Raw genomic sequence first — 13,863 nt, 5'->3', positions numbered from 1 at the left:
TTCCGGGGAATATCTTCGTCATTTTTTCAGTGGAAAAGAAAAACAAAATCCCTAATGAATATTAAATTCATTTATCTGTAACAGGAACGTGAATCATGATTGATTCTTGTAATAAGGTGGGTGCGCCAGGATGTTAAAGTCCAAATGTATAAATCGTTTTAGGTAATAAATACACATATTGAATATTTTATTGTTTTTCATTTCATAATTATTATTTATTCAAAAGGAGAATTTATGCTTATTTGCTTCTTTTATTACTGTTGCTAACAACAAAGTTGTTCCGTGACATTAAGTATCTAACTATGGTGCTTAAGTATTTTTGAAAAAAGCATATATTAAATTCTCAGAAGGACTTTCAGAAGTTCGTTCTATAGTATACCCTTAGATCTACCGTTTTTTTGATCGACGACTGTTTGTTTTTCATTACGTGCTGTTTAGTTTGTCTTTAAGAGTCATTATCTTCATTGAGGAAGTACCATACTATCGAAGGTCCATCCAAATAAGTTGACACATACTGAAAAAATCTTTCGAAGCAGAATCAAATAATTAAGACTTGTAAATGATTAAAGAGGAACAATTTGCTATGGTAACAGGTTTCAAGGTCTTTAAACACTAGCAACTCATCTGATTACGTTGTATTTGAGTAATAGGGTATGTATCTTTTTGTGTGAAAAATGCCGATAAAAATGGCAAAATCTATTTCTACATGATAAAGGTATTAAGAAAAAAAACATAAAATAGAAGATTTTGCATTGTTATACAGTGTTTCGAGTACCCGGAAGTAAACAATTGAATGCAGATCGATCTTCGGTTTTCAATACGTTCTACGTCGGAAATTCCGGTAGAGAAAATGAAACTAGAACTAGACTTACATAACCTATAGGGGTCATTCAAATTAAATCCTAAACTTCTGACAGACAACAGATTAAATTTTTTTTGTATTAGTGCACACAAGCTGGTTAGTACATTTATGTACCAAGTGATAAGGGTGTTCAAAGACTTCAGTAAATGGCAGAGAATGTCGTAATATGTTAGGGAATGTCGAATGTATTTTTACAGTGTAAAATAAGAACAGAAAGATCTACAAAACATGCTTTATATGTCTATATGATGAAATATATTACTATTCATTTCAAATTGTCTGCTCTTACTAGATAATTCACATGGAATCCAATAGTTTCGATTGTATTTTAGTGTCATTTACAGAATTATCTCTCTTAGTTTTGAATTCTGCAGTACATTCTTTATAATTTTATCTCATCAGGACACTGGTTATATGAAAAGAATTTTAAGTCATGTTTACTATGGCATTCAAACAAAATATCAAAAATAAAAATATGTAGGCTGTTCACCAAAGAATCATACTTTGCATGATTCTTAGCTGGTGTACTACTTAAGTAAATGTTCCAAACATATACCATAACACAAAAAATGCAATTAGAAAACACACAATAGTATGATTGGCAAATACATTACTTGTTTAACTCCAAAGCTTGTTTCATTTCGTTTTAGATACTTTTTCTTCTCCTGCTCCTTTCTTTAAATTGCCTGAATCCATCTTTCTACTGAATTCATATGTATATGGTAAATACTGTTGACCAGAAGTTATCCTTGAAACAGCATACCCAAATTTGCAATATTCATATGATTGGTATTGAATGAAATCTGAGTCAAGCGAACCCTGCTAGGCATTAAATACACCATTTCATCGTCCATTCACATTGTAAAGAAGCATCAGTACGGTCATCCCAAATGAGTGGTACAGGCGCGTGTTAACACATTCAGCGTAAAATGGCAATGAATAATTTATCATATAGCAAAAATGTAAAGTTTATTGAAAATTTCACTTATTAAAGTATTTGAAGAGTTTTTTTAACGTAAAAGATCTTTTATTATTTTTATATTTAATTTAGGTTGATTCCCATTACTATGAACTATCTGTAGTATCCGAGAGTCAAAAGAGAGACAAAGGAATGGTTCGTTTACAGGATTTTTGTTTTCTGTAAATATTCACTTCTTTAATGAGACTAGAACATTTTGCCAGTACATAAATAAAAAACCTTGGTAGTTAACTGTATTAAGATACACTAGTTTCTCGTACATAATCCCATTAAAAGAAGATAAATGAATGAAATAAAGTAAGCTCCACACGGCGGCAGATGGTTTCTATCATACTAACCGCTGCAGACAAACAAACCTTTTAAAATTCGCAGTGTTCAATCTACCCGCTGCAGACAAACAAACCTTTCAAAATTCGCAGTGTTCAATCTAACCGCTGCAGACAGGCATTCCTTGTACAATATGGGAGTACATATTGATAGTGCTTTACTTTTTTGTGTGACGTCAAGTTTCCCTTATCTTCAGTTTTTATGTGTAATCTATGTTATTCTGTTTGCTACATTGTTAGATCGCCCCTGTTTGAAGTGTTAACGTTTAGGCTATTTTTTATTTTGAGTTATTTGAAACATGCATCCCACTGCGGACGCTTCTGTATTTTTTTGCCGATATCTAAAAAAATTCAACAGTTTTCAACTCAAATTTCGTTTCATAAACCTTTCAATAAGGAGAGATTAAATCAAAAACTGAAACAATATGGAATGAAACTCTAAGACTGTTACTTGTTATTTGTTAAATGAAATTAAAGCTAGAATACTATCTTTAAAGGGATTGCATATTTAGGAGATGCATATTCTTAGTAATAGAATATATTTAATTTTTTGATGGTTGTAGATTAACTCCAGGAGGCTGCAAGGTCGCCTGTAGGAGGACGATTGAGGTATGCAATGAAAGAGTAATCAAGGGAACCAAGATTATAGCGGTAATCTAAAGAATGTAATCCAGGTACAAAGACCAGACACGGAAAACTGACATACACAACAAAGAACATAAAGTAACTAAAATCATACATACAAAGTAACAAAAGCAAATGAGCAACTTAGACTCCACTAAAAACTGGGAGCATGGACCAGGTGCACCGGTAGGGCAAGCGTCCTCTTCTTTTCTAGAAACACCCGCCGAGTTGCTCATACAAAGTCAAGTCCGGGGTAGACAAACGAGGAAAGGAAAATGTATGACCCGTTGAATAAATCAGTTTTCATAGTGCAGATGGACACACCATAACGATCCACGAGTTCATGATGACGGCCATAACACTTCTGTAGTGATGACTTCAATCTTGTAGCAACATAACCCTGTTCCAGAAGCCTATTTGTTAGAGTTCTAGCGCGATACAAAAAGTCTGCGTAGTTTCGGCAAGCTCTGGCATAACGTATGATTTGTGATATGAACATTCCATACGAAGGTGCCGAAGGGATGTTGCCACAGATGAAAGGAAAGTTGACAATTTTGAATGGAAAGTCATCACGTTTGTCGTAAAGTTTGGTCAATAGTTTTCCTTTACCATCGATTTCTAAGTGTAGGTCAAGATATGAGGCTGACTTCACAGTGTCTGTAGTATCCTTTATCTCAAGTTTTTTGAAGTAGATGCGATGTATCAAATCCCCGAAATTAGGATTGTTTAAAGATAATACGTCATCTATATAGCGGAAAATGAGATGACAAGATCTAGCCAAACAATGTTCTTTCTTTTGGATCAAATCAGCTATAAGAGTGAAGGAATAGGTCAGCAAGTAAAGGAACACAATTTGTTCCCATTGGAAAGCAGACCGTTTGTTGAAAAACACGTCCACACTGGACAAATATGTCGATTAAAAATTCCAGCATTTTATAAACACCTTGCTCTGTACATTTGGAAGATGATTTGGAATTATTTCTTAAAGTATGAGGATTCTCTACCAAGAACTATGTATTTGTATCTAGGTGTACCATCTTTTTTGAAAAAAAAAAACAACGATGTATAATGTTTTAAGTCGGGATTTTAACTGAGTATAGGGAATATAAGTATACAGTGTTGAAAAATCATAGGTTTTAATGCTATTATATTCAGATAATAGTTTTGAACTGATTGTCTCCAAAATATCTTTCGAATTTTTCAGGATCCACATTGAATTAATACCACTTCGGGAGTAACAAGTGTTGTGGTAGGACTGCAGACCCTCTTTGACAGTTATGAGTATAGAAGTTAAAAGTTTTGAAAGAGGTTTGGTGGTACATTTTGCAGATCCAGCTATGAAACGTTGTTTGTATGGATTCTTGTGGAGTTAAGGAATCCAGTACATAGACGGTAAACCACAATCATCGTCCTTGGTAGAGAGACCGAAAGAATATAACACAGAAGCATGGTTTTCCACAATTTCTTCTTTGGAGAGCGCGGTAGCAGTATATGTCTTATCATTGCTATTATTTTCTACGTCTATCTCTGATAATAAACATTAGATGTAAACTTTTTGCAGACAAAAACAATGAAAAAGACGGGTATGGCAAGGAGAAAGGAGAAATAAGACAAAAATACGTGAAAAAGCATAGTCCTTGCCCCCGGGCACAACGGTGGTTAACAAGGTAGGTAAGCTCATGACCCTACCAGTGCATCTAGTGCATGCTTCAAGGCTTTAGTGGAGTCCGTATGGCTTATTTACTTTTATGTCTTTGCACATGTTGTTTTGGTTATTTCATGTTCTTTGTTGTGTGTGCCTATTTCCCTTGTCTAAGCCTTATCATTGGATTACATTCTTTTGATCCTGCTCGAATCTGGGTTCCTCTTAGACTTCTATTTAATTAAGGTAGCGTTAGGTATTTATTTTGCTATTTACATTTTTATGTTAAATCTGAATAATTTAATACACTAGGGTATCACACGCTGTATTGGAATCACAAGTCATTCTGCAACACCTTTAGTAAGTTTGAGTGCTCCCGGTCTGATTCACATCGTCTTACACTGAGCTGACTACTTTTGTTTTTTTTTACTATTGTGTGCATAGCATAAACCTACTGGTATTTCTTGTAGGCAAAGTTAATGCAGGAGATTTGGTTGGCTAGCCATGAAACCTGTTCAACCTACCACTTCACTTTAAATAGACTGTACCAAGTCAGAAGCATTATGGCTATTTTCATTCTCATATTTATTCTTGACTTTGCAAGGTCAAGTTCATGTATTATTTAATAATTTTTCCCAGTTAATGATGATGAGTTAGGTAATTTTGTTACCATTTCGAACGACTCGGAATTATCAGGATGGCTCACACCAAACCATGGAGTGTTGCAGAATCAGCTGCATGATGTCTGCTTTCCATATTGGATAGTTAACTTATTGCTTTAATACTATCTTACGAATAACAATAGATTTTCATACTGTAATGAAATATTTATTATTACCAAGTTATTTCATGTTGCAGGTAAAAAAAATCAATAAATCAAAATTATAAATCTTTTGAAGATATCAGCTTTAGATCTATAACGGCATTTACCGTAAAGGTAATCATTTCCCATATTCTGTCAATTTAATGGTCTTAAAATTGTGAGTGTTTCGCGAAAATAGCACAAAGTAGTAAACAGCTGCAGCAAAAATTAATACGATACATTTTTTTCACACATACACAACTGGGCAATGTTTGCATCTTTCGTGCCGACCCATACATTATCTTGTTTATCTACAGTTACACTGTATGGGTCTAAAAGTCGATCCCTACAGTTCATCGATCGTTTAAGTTTTCCTCGCTCTGTGATCCAGTGTAAGTGGTTTGACCCAGCATCAACAACAATGAATCCACAATCTTTTGTTGCACATATTCCTCTAGGAGTAAAATGAGGAAACCCATCATCCTTTCCATTAAAATATCCAATTTTCTTTTTCGCTCTGAATATAAGCACTGTCAAACTTATCCAGTCGCATACGGCAACATCGCCATTCTTGTTGACTGCTATTCGTGCTGGATACTGAATAAGTTCGTCGGTATACATCTTTATTATGGTTTTTCCTCTAGTAATAGCGACCACATTTCCAACTTGATAGCGTTTAGCATTAAAAAACACATCGCTTTCGGTTAAACCAACTATAATTTGGTTCTGCTTGTCTATATCTATTCCCCGGGCACATGATTCAGTATTTATGTAAGTTTGCCATTTGTCTGGACCTCTCTCATTCAAGCTTAAAATTTTCTTTCCGGCGTTACAAGTGATGTACAGTACGCCGTCACGACTACACGCTGTATCATCAACTCTGTTCCTAAGAGTTAATTGTCCTATCTTTTTTCCATCTTCCGTGTAGTTCTCTAGAATTCCGTAACTACCAAAACATGCCCAAACAGTGTTATCAGGCATGTATGTAATTGACGTAATAACACAGTCCTCCATTGAACAATGGAAAAACCGGGTCACGTTCATTTGATCCCTATTTGAAGAAGGTGTAAAGTATCCAAACAACATTTTGACATCATCAAAAGATACCTTTTTTGGCGTAAATTTCATTTTTGCATGCCCGTAGTAAGACAAACCGGCAGCATTCATGTTCTGCAGTTTCTCATTTAGAAGTGGACCATACTTCATTACGTCATAGTCATTGGCATTTTTTATAAAGTGTTTAGCAAAAAGCGAAAGCTGATTGAAGGAAACATTGCTCTTGAAACGTGAATGATGAGTTTTTTCGTAAACTGTTTTCGCGTCTGATGCTGCTTCAAGAAGCTGACGTGTAAATTCGCGTCTTACCTCATCAACTATTTCTTTAAACACCTTTGTTTGTTTGTGTATGGCGTCAATAACATTATCTTCTTCTTTCTGTACTTTGCGTTGTTCTCCTGCACTAGTAGTTAGATCTTCGAACCTTTCAGTTTCATCGATTGACGAGTATAGTTTGTCTTTACATGCACGTGAAGCGGTTTCAATATCAGTTACGTCATGTGCGCTATGATATTTCCTAATGCATAAGGTACATATGACTTCTTTGCATGATCTACAAAAATAATCCAAAGTTTTATCGTCGTGTAACTGACATAAGTCTGGCGATGCCGACGAAACAGACATAACGGCATGATAAGCAGTTCCTTCTACTTTGTTATGGACACTTAAACACCTCCTACAAAAGTTGTCACGACAGTCGTTACATTTCGATATCGCATAATTATCCTCGTCACAGATGCTACATAAGACTGTTCTATCAAATTTTCCATTCTTTCTTAGAAATGAATTTATCAGAAACCCATTTGCTCCGTCCTTTGGAACTTTAACTGTTTCCTGACATAGCGGACAGTCTATCATCCCATTCTTAAATTCAATTGTAATTGTGTTGTTAAGACATTGTCGACAAAACGTATGAAAACACGGAAGGAGTCGTGGGTCAATAAAATCCTTTTCACAAATAAAACAGTTAAAGACATTTTTGGACATGATCTACATATACTGTTTTCATGTCATTAGTTTACATTAAATATGAAATGTTCCTCAATCATCTGCAAAGTCCATGATAAGGAACTTGGTTCGTGTCAATAACTCATGATTTCCACTTCCCGACGTGTTTAGAAATGATATATATTAAACTTTAAAAATGTAATTACTTTACTTGTTAAATATTCATATATCCTGTTAATTTTTTTTTCATCATAAAAATTGGGCATCTGAAGTGCAATTTAAATAGATAAGTTTAATTTTATATCGATTCTTATGTAATGGTACATATTTTGTTGATGACATTGCACGGAATCGGTGGATTTCCGGAAAGGGAAATCAAAGGAACAAGGATTGAAACGGTAATCACAAGAATATAATCCTTTACACAGGGAAATCAAGGGATTAAGAGTAATCAAGGGAACCAAGGTTATAGCGGTAACCAAAAGAACGTAATCCAGGGACAAAGACCAGACATGAAAAACAGACACACACAACAAAGAACACAAAGCAACTAAAATCATACATACAAAGTAACAAAAGTAAATGAGCAACTCGGACTCCACTAAAAACTGGGAGCATGGACCAGGTGCACCGGTAGGGTAAGCGTCCTCTTCTTTTCTAGAAACACTCGCCGAGTTGCTCATAAAAAGTCAAGTCCGGGTAGACAAACGAGGGAAGGAAAACTATGACCCGTTGAATAAATCAGTTTTCATGGTGCAGATGGACACACCATAACGATCCACGAGTTCATAATGACGACCATAAAACTTTTGTAGTGATGACTTCAATCTGGTAGCAACATAACCCTGTTCCAGAAGCCTATTTGTTAGAGTTCTAGCGCGATACAAAAAGTCTGCGTAGTTTCGGCAAGCTCTGGCATAACGTATGAGTTGTGATATGAACATTCCATACGCAGGAGCCGAAGTGATGTTGCCACAGATGAAAGGAAAGTTGACAATTCTGAATGAAAAGTCATCACGTTTGTCGTAAAGTTTGGTCAATAGTTTTCCTTTACCATCGATTTCTAAGTGTAGGTCAAGATATGAGGCTGACTTCACAGTGTCTGTAGTATCTTTCATCTCAAGTTCTTTTGGGTAGATGCGATGTATCAAATCACCGAAATTAGGATTGTTTAAAGATAACACGTCATCTATATAGCGGAAACTGAGATTGAGGGATCTAGCCAAACAATATTCTTCCTTTCTGATCAAATCAGCTGTAAAGTCAGCCTCATAAGAGTGAAGGAATAGGTCCGCTAGTAAAGGAGCACAATTTGTTCCCATTGGAATGCCGACCGTTTGTTGAAAAACACGTCCACCACACTGGACAAATATGTTGTCGATTAACCAGCATTTTGTAAACATCTTCCTCTGTATATTTGGAAGATGATTTGGAATTATTTCTTACAAAGTATGAGGAATCTCTACCAAGAACTATATATTTGTATCTAGGTGTACCATCTTTTTTTGGAAAAACAACAATGTATAATGTTTTTAAGTCGTGATTTTAACTGAGTATGGGAAATAGAGGTATACAGTGTTGAAAAATCATAGGTTTTAATGCTATTATATTCAGATAATGGTCTTGAACTATGACTTGAGTCGGTAATCAAAAGAATTTAATCCACTATAGACAAGAAAATAGACATGCAACAAACATGAAATAACCAAAATAACACGTATCAAAAAAACAAAAGCAAATTAGCAACCAACTTTTACAGTAAATTATGGTGATTAGAATTAAAACACATAAACATATTCACCATGCGTTATGGTATCATAAAAAAGCACAAAGACTCACCCTTTTTATATAAAAAAACTATGTTTCATATATCATGCATTTTGTATCCTTTAAGTATTTAATTTTGATTTCTTAAAAAAGCCTTTAAAAATTCAAATGCATTTTCCTTGGAGTAGAATTTGAAGCTATATTCTTAAAACTCAGTAGCAGTTTGCCATATAAACCAATCACTGATTTCTATTTTCTCACACATACTTGCAAATTAGTCATAACACATAACATATAACTATAAATGAATGTTGTACTTCTTTGTTATAAACATGATTGTTTAAAAATCCTAAAATCAACTATACCGATTCGGTTGTTTTGTTATTACCCTCGATACACACAATGATATAACTAGCATCAAAGAACAAAGGGAACAAAGATTTGTATTTTAGTTAGCGTATCAAGACGGATAAAGAAAAAAAATATTACAATATTTTCAGTGACCACACATGAAATATTTAGAGCATTGCCTTTTGCAATTTAACATCAAAAGTTGGATTTGATGTATTTGTGGTAAATTATGTGTTTTTTTTCCATTTTGTCAATCCATTTTCTCATGCTCTGATACTATCCATTCACACATAATACATATATATAATATACGTCTCAAAATGTGACGACTCTATTCTCTATACTGCTCCATCGCAACAATTGATACAGGAAGATAAAGTAAGCATAGTAGGTCGGAAAAATTCCCAACGATGTTAGAACTGTCAATTTTTTTATGTTCCCTCCGCGGGACTCGAACTCGTACCGCTGTGACATCTGTGGCAACACCGCCTGTACAAGGTCCAGCGCCCTTGACCAATCGGCCAGCGAGGCTATTTAGGCTATATAGCCTTGCTAGCCGAGTGGTCTAGGGCGCTGGATTTTGTGCAGGCGGTGTTGCCATAGATGTCACAGCGGTACGAGTTCGAGTCCCGCGGAGGAAACAACAAAAAAAATTTTCTTCGCACATTTGACAGTTCTGATATCGTTGGGAATTTTTCAGACCCTTATATATATATTCTGAATTGCCTTGTAATAATTTATTCGGTCTGTTGCCTGAAACTCTGGAACGCCCTAGCCCACTTGGCCAGCCAGGCTATATAGCCTAAATAGCCTTGCCGGCCGATTGGTCGATGGCGCTGGACCTCGTAATATATATAAATCAGTCGTTCTATTTTTAAGATTGCACTGCTTTTCAAAGTTCTAGGTATGTTAAATGAAAATATGACAACATCAATTGAGGAGGGGGTTTTATATTGAATTTTCAATCACTACAAAGTAACATTGAAAACTTGCTAAAATGGAAAATTTTATAACTTGCATTATTCAATCAATATTTCTTTTTCATATTTCACAGTTGTTCCCGAAGTATTGAAAAAGGTATGTCAATATCAATAAGTATAATAATGTTTTCTGATCTTGTTAAGTTCAACGCTCGTGGTATGCCTCTTTGACCGTTCCGACTTCAGAATTGATAGATGAGTAGGATTCTCTCCTGGAGGGATTACACTAACAAATGCCATCATTCTATCAGATCTATATTTTGATCACCCACGTAGGAGACACAGAGTTATATGGAATGATCCGAATGAACTGATTCCGAATAGATAACCATTTTATTACCCAATGTCTCCTCAAAGATCCATAAGAAGATCAGGATTTTTGAGTATAAACTCGTTTCTTCTTTCAAGAAATACTAACCTGCAGAGTTTAAATATACCTGGTGCGAGCTACATCTACAGGTTCACAAGAAGAAATAGAATGGATGATATTGGTAACAGATATCTGAATTTAGGTCGAATAGATCCGTTCCAGTTGGTAGTAGGCGGTCGTCTTAGTATGCGTAGACCAAGAGAAAGTTTGAGTAGAAGAATTTTCAGAGTTTCAGGCAACAGACCAAGTAAATTATTACAAAGCAATTCATACACGGTGCAAAGAGAATTAATAGACTTTAGTCGTAGATTTTCGTCAGTCTCAGATGATCGACAATTTTCATTCACGAATGCTTTTTCTGATATCCCTAATCGTATCCTAGTAAATACTTTTGGCAGTATTAGGAACACTGGCATGAGTTTTCAGGACACTTTGGCACATTCGATCGACCAAGGTTTGGGGCAACCGGTACCGAGTTTTCTTCACCTGATCGATTTCTGTCCTTTATCCGGTAATCATGAGAGGATCACAGTTTGTTCCTACTTCCGCAATTTTTCCGGATTTTCTGGTTTCGGTAGATTTCCACAGGGTTTTCTAATAAACGGAAAGACCTACAAGAAAGAGGGAGTAGAGTGTGGTAGTCCAAAGAAAGGTATACAAATAACTTTATTTTGAGTATCGGGTTATGGTAGTTTTGGTATTTTAGATAGTTTGATAAATGACTTTTAAAATAGGAGAACTAACACTGCACTATGGCCAAAGACTTTTGATGTGTTTTTCTAATGTACAAATTGAAATTCAAACATTAATGATCATACACACTGTTTTATGCTGTAAAGTCACAAACTCTAAAGCAGTCAATATTCCTAACCAAAATGTATAATTACACAGAAACCCGTTATTATTAAAGCAAATTGACACATGTACTATATTTGAATATTTGCAGTTCTATATATGTCCTCTTGTACTTTTCATGAGATTGAAAGGTAAACCAAATAAGTGTTGCCTTTGTTACAATCTGTGTTTTATACGTATAAATTCATGTTAATTCTTAGTAGTAAGTTTTTCGTTATAATTATGATATAGTTTCTTTTATTTTCAAGCCAGAAGATCAGTAGAAAAACATACTAAAACGTTCCACATGCTTATTGCAACAGGAATGAAATGACTCAAGTACATATTTTTCTTAAATCTGAGCAGCTATGGTGTTCATGTGTTTAAGTTATTAAAATTCAACGACGATGAACAACGTTAACAATAATCGTATTGACATCGTCTATCTAGACTGCATGACTATGCTAGATGTCGATTGTGACATCACAGAAAACCGGGAGCAATGCGAGATCGGCTTTTGATTCGATTGCTGCGGAACCGTGACTCTCATGATCTTTATGGTTTGCTCAAATTAACAAAATGACAGTATGGGTGGCACAGCCACGTCGATTTATACGTTCGACCAACCATCCAAGGGGTAACCATTATAATGAAATCAAAGCATGAAAATGTAATATGTAATTGGGTAATATTTTGTTAATTGTGTTCGGTATTGAATCAAAATAGATAGGATGAAGGGAAACCATAATAAAAAAAACGGTTAAAGGTCAAATATTAAGAGAATTTTAGAATAAATTAATACATTTTCAAAAAGGCTCACGGCATTCAGAAAAAAAGTAAACATTTTCCTTCATCAAATAGCTTTTTGCTACATTGTACAGCGTGAGATGACTGGTATCACATCACATGTAGACACTATCTCTTCGGCGTCATATATATTTTAATAGCATTTCATTTCATTGCCACTATTCACAATTCGGTAAATACAGTATTTCCTATGACGTAAAAGTTGACAATGTTTCTCAAGAGCTGATGAATGTGTGTTTTTATACAAATTAAAACAATTGTTCGTTAGGCTGCTTCATCAAGTAATTTCTTTGTTGAAAGTCCTTAATATTGACTTTCGTGATTAAGTTTTTGCTTTATTGTGCTTAATAACCATAGTTTGTTTTTGTAACGTTAGCCATTAAATAATCGATGCAATTTCATTTACACAACACCTTTTGAACTAAATTTGTTTAATAGGTAAGAAAAATCTTAGACGTTGGAAACTGGAAGTCCCTTTTTATCATTTTATCCCCAACCCCCTCTTTTTATTTCATTCAGCTTTAAACAACTGGGGACATGTTGTTCAACAATTAAAGTATAAGTCCGGAATAGTCAACCAATTAATAAACAGGAGCTGGGCATTCCACTATTTTAAGTATTGAATCCACTGTTCTAAATATATCGTTTTTCATGATGTTATATAGATGGTACAATATTTACAAATAACATAAGTAACGCTCGATGTTACAAGAGCGAAGCATGCTGGTGAGCTAACTAAAGATAAAAACGTGCAGAGAATATAACACCCAAAAAAACTTCTCCCACAAATTATAAATAAAACATTAAAAATTCTAAGTATGGCCAATAGCTAACTTTCTAAAGTTCAATCAAACCAAAATATTTACTTGTCAAAAGCAATTAATAAAACAGTGTAATGTTCAACGAGGGATAGTGTCATAAAATGTTATCAAAAGAAGACTATAGATCTTTATCCTGTGATGCTGGGATCAATCAACAGATGGTTGTGAGAAAGTCTGCGCATACAACATTAATCTTAATCCTGATCTAGCTAATTACCATTTACAGTTTACTATTTACTGACGCATAATTAACCCAATAAATTACACAGCATAATATTTTATATTGCGTGATTCCAATAACTCAACTCTCATGAAAATATGAGTGTTACAAAGTCGCAATTCTTCGGCAAGCTTTTATTTAGAATAAATATTGGAAAGATGTTTTGATCAACATTTAAAACATGCTATACAATTATTGCCTCTTGTGATAGACTACAGGGGGACGTTGTCTTCTCAGGGGTTTTATTCTCAAACAATTTGTTAAATGCTACTGATAAGAGTGAATATCGAAAAAACATAGTTTAACAAACATTAACTCAAAGAAAGAGCAAGAATGAAAAGACGTGGAAAAAGAGAAAAGCACAGAAGACAAATTGTAAATATGTACCCAGGAATTCGAGGGAGAGAGAAAAGAGTATGTCTGATTTTCAGTTAAGAATAGTTCGATACATAACGCGGATAATGCTCGTATTTT

The 13,863-nt window shown here is 34.6% G+C and overlaps 1 protein-coding gene across 1 annotated transcript; it reads right to left on the bottom strand.

The window, feature by feature from the left end:
• Positions 1 to 4,760: 4,760 nt before the first annotated feature.
• On the bottom strand, positions 4,761 to 7,396 carry LOC148620900 (protein meiotic P26-like). The gene has a single exon (XM_088574768.1). The coding sequence runs from the start codon at positions 7,276 to 7,278 to the stop codon at positions 5,464 to 5,466; it is 1,815 nt and encodes a 604-aa protein (XP_088430894.1). The 5' UTR covers positions 7,279 to 7,396; the 3' UTR covers positions 4,761 to 5,463.
• Positions 7,397 to 13,863: the final 6,467 nt, after the last annotated feature.

This window comes from Perna viridis, chromosome 3 (assembly GCF_037379345.1).
Source record: "Perna viridis isolate PV_CMFRI_1.1 ecotype Kerala chromosome 3, ASM3737934v1, whole genome shotgun sequence".
Classification (NCBI taxonomy): Eukaryota; Metazoa; Mollusca; class Bivalvia; order Mytilida; family Mytilidae; genus Perna; species Perna viridis.
This window is presented reverse-complemented; position numbering and strand designations above follow the sequence as displayed.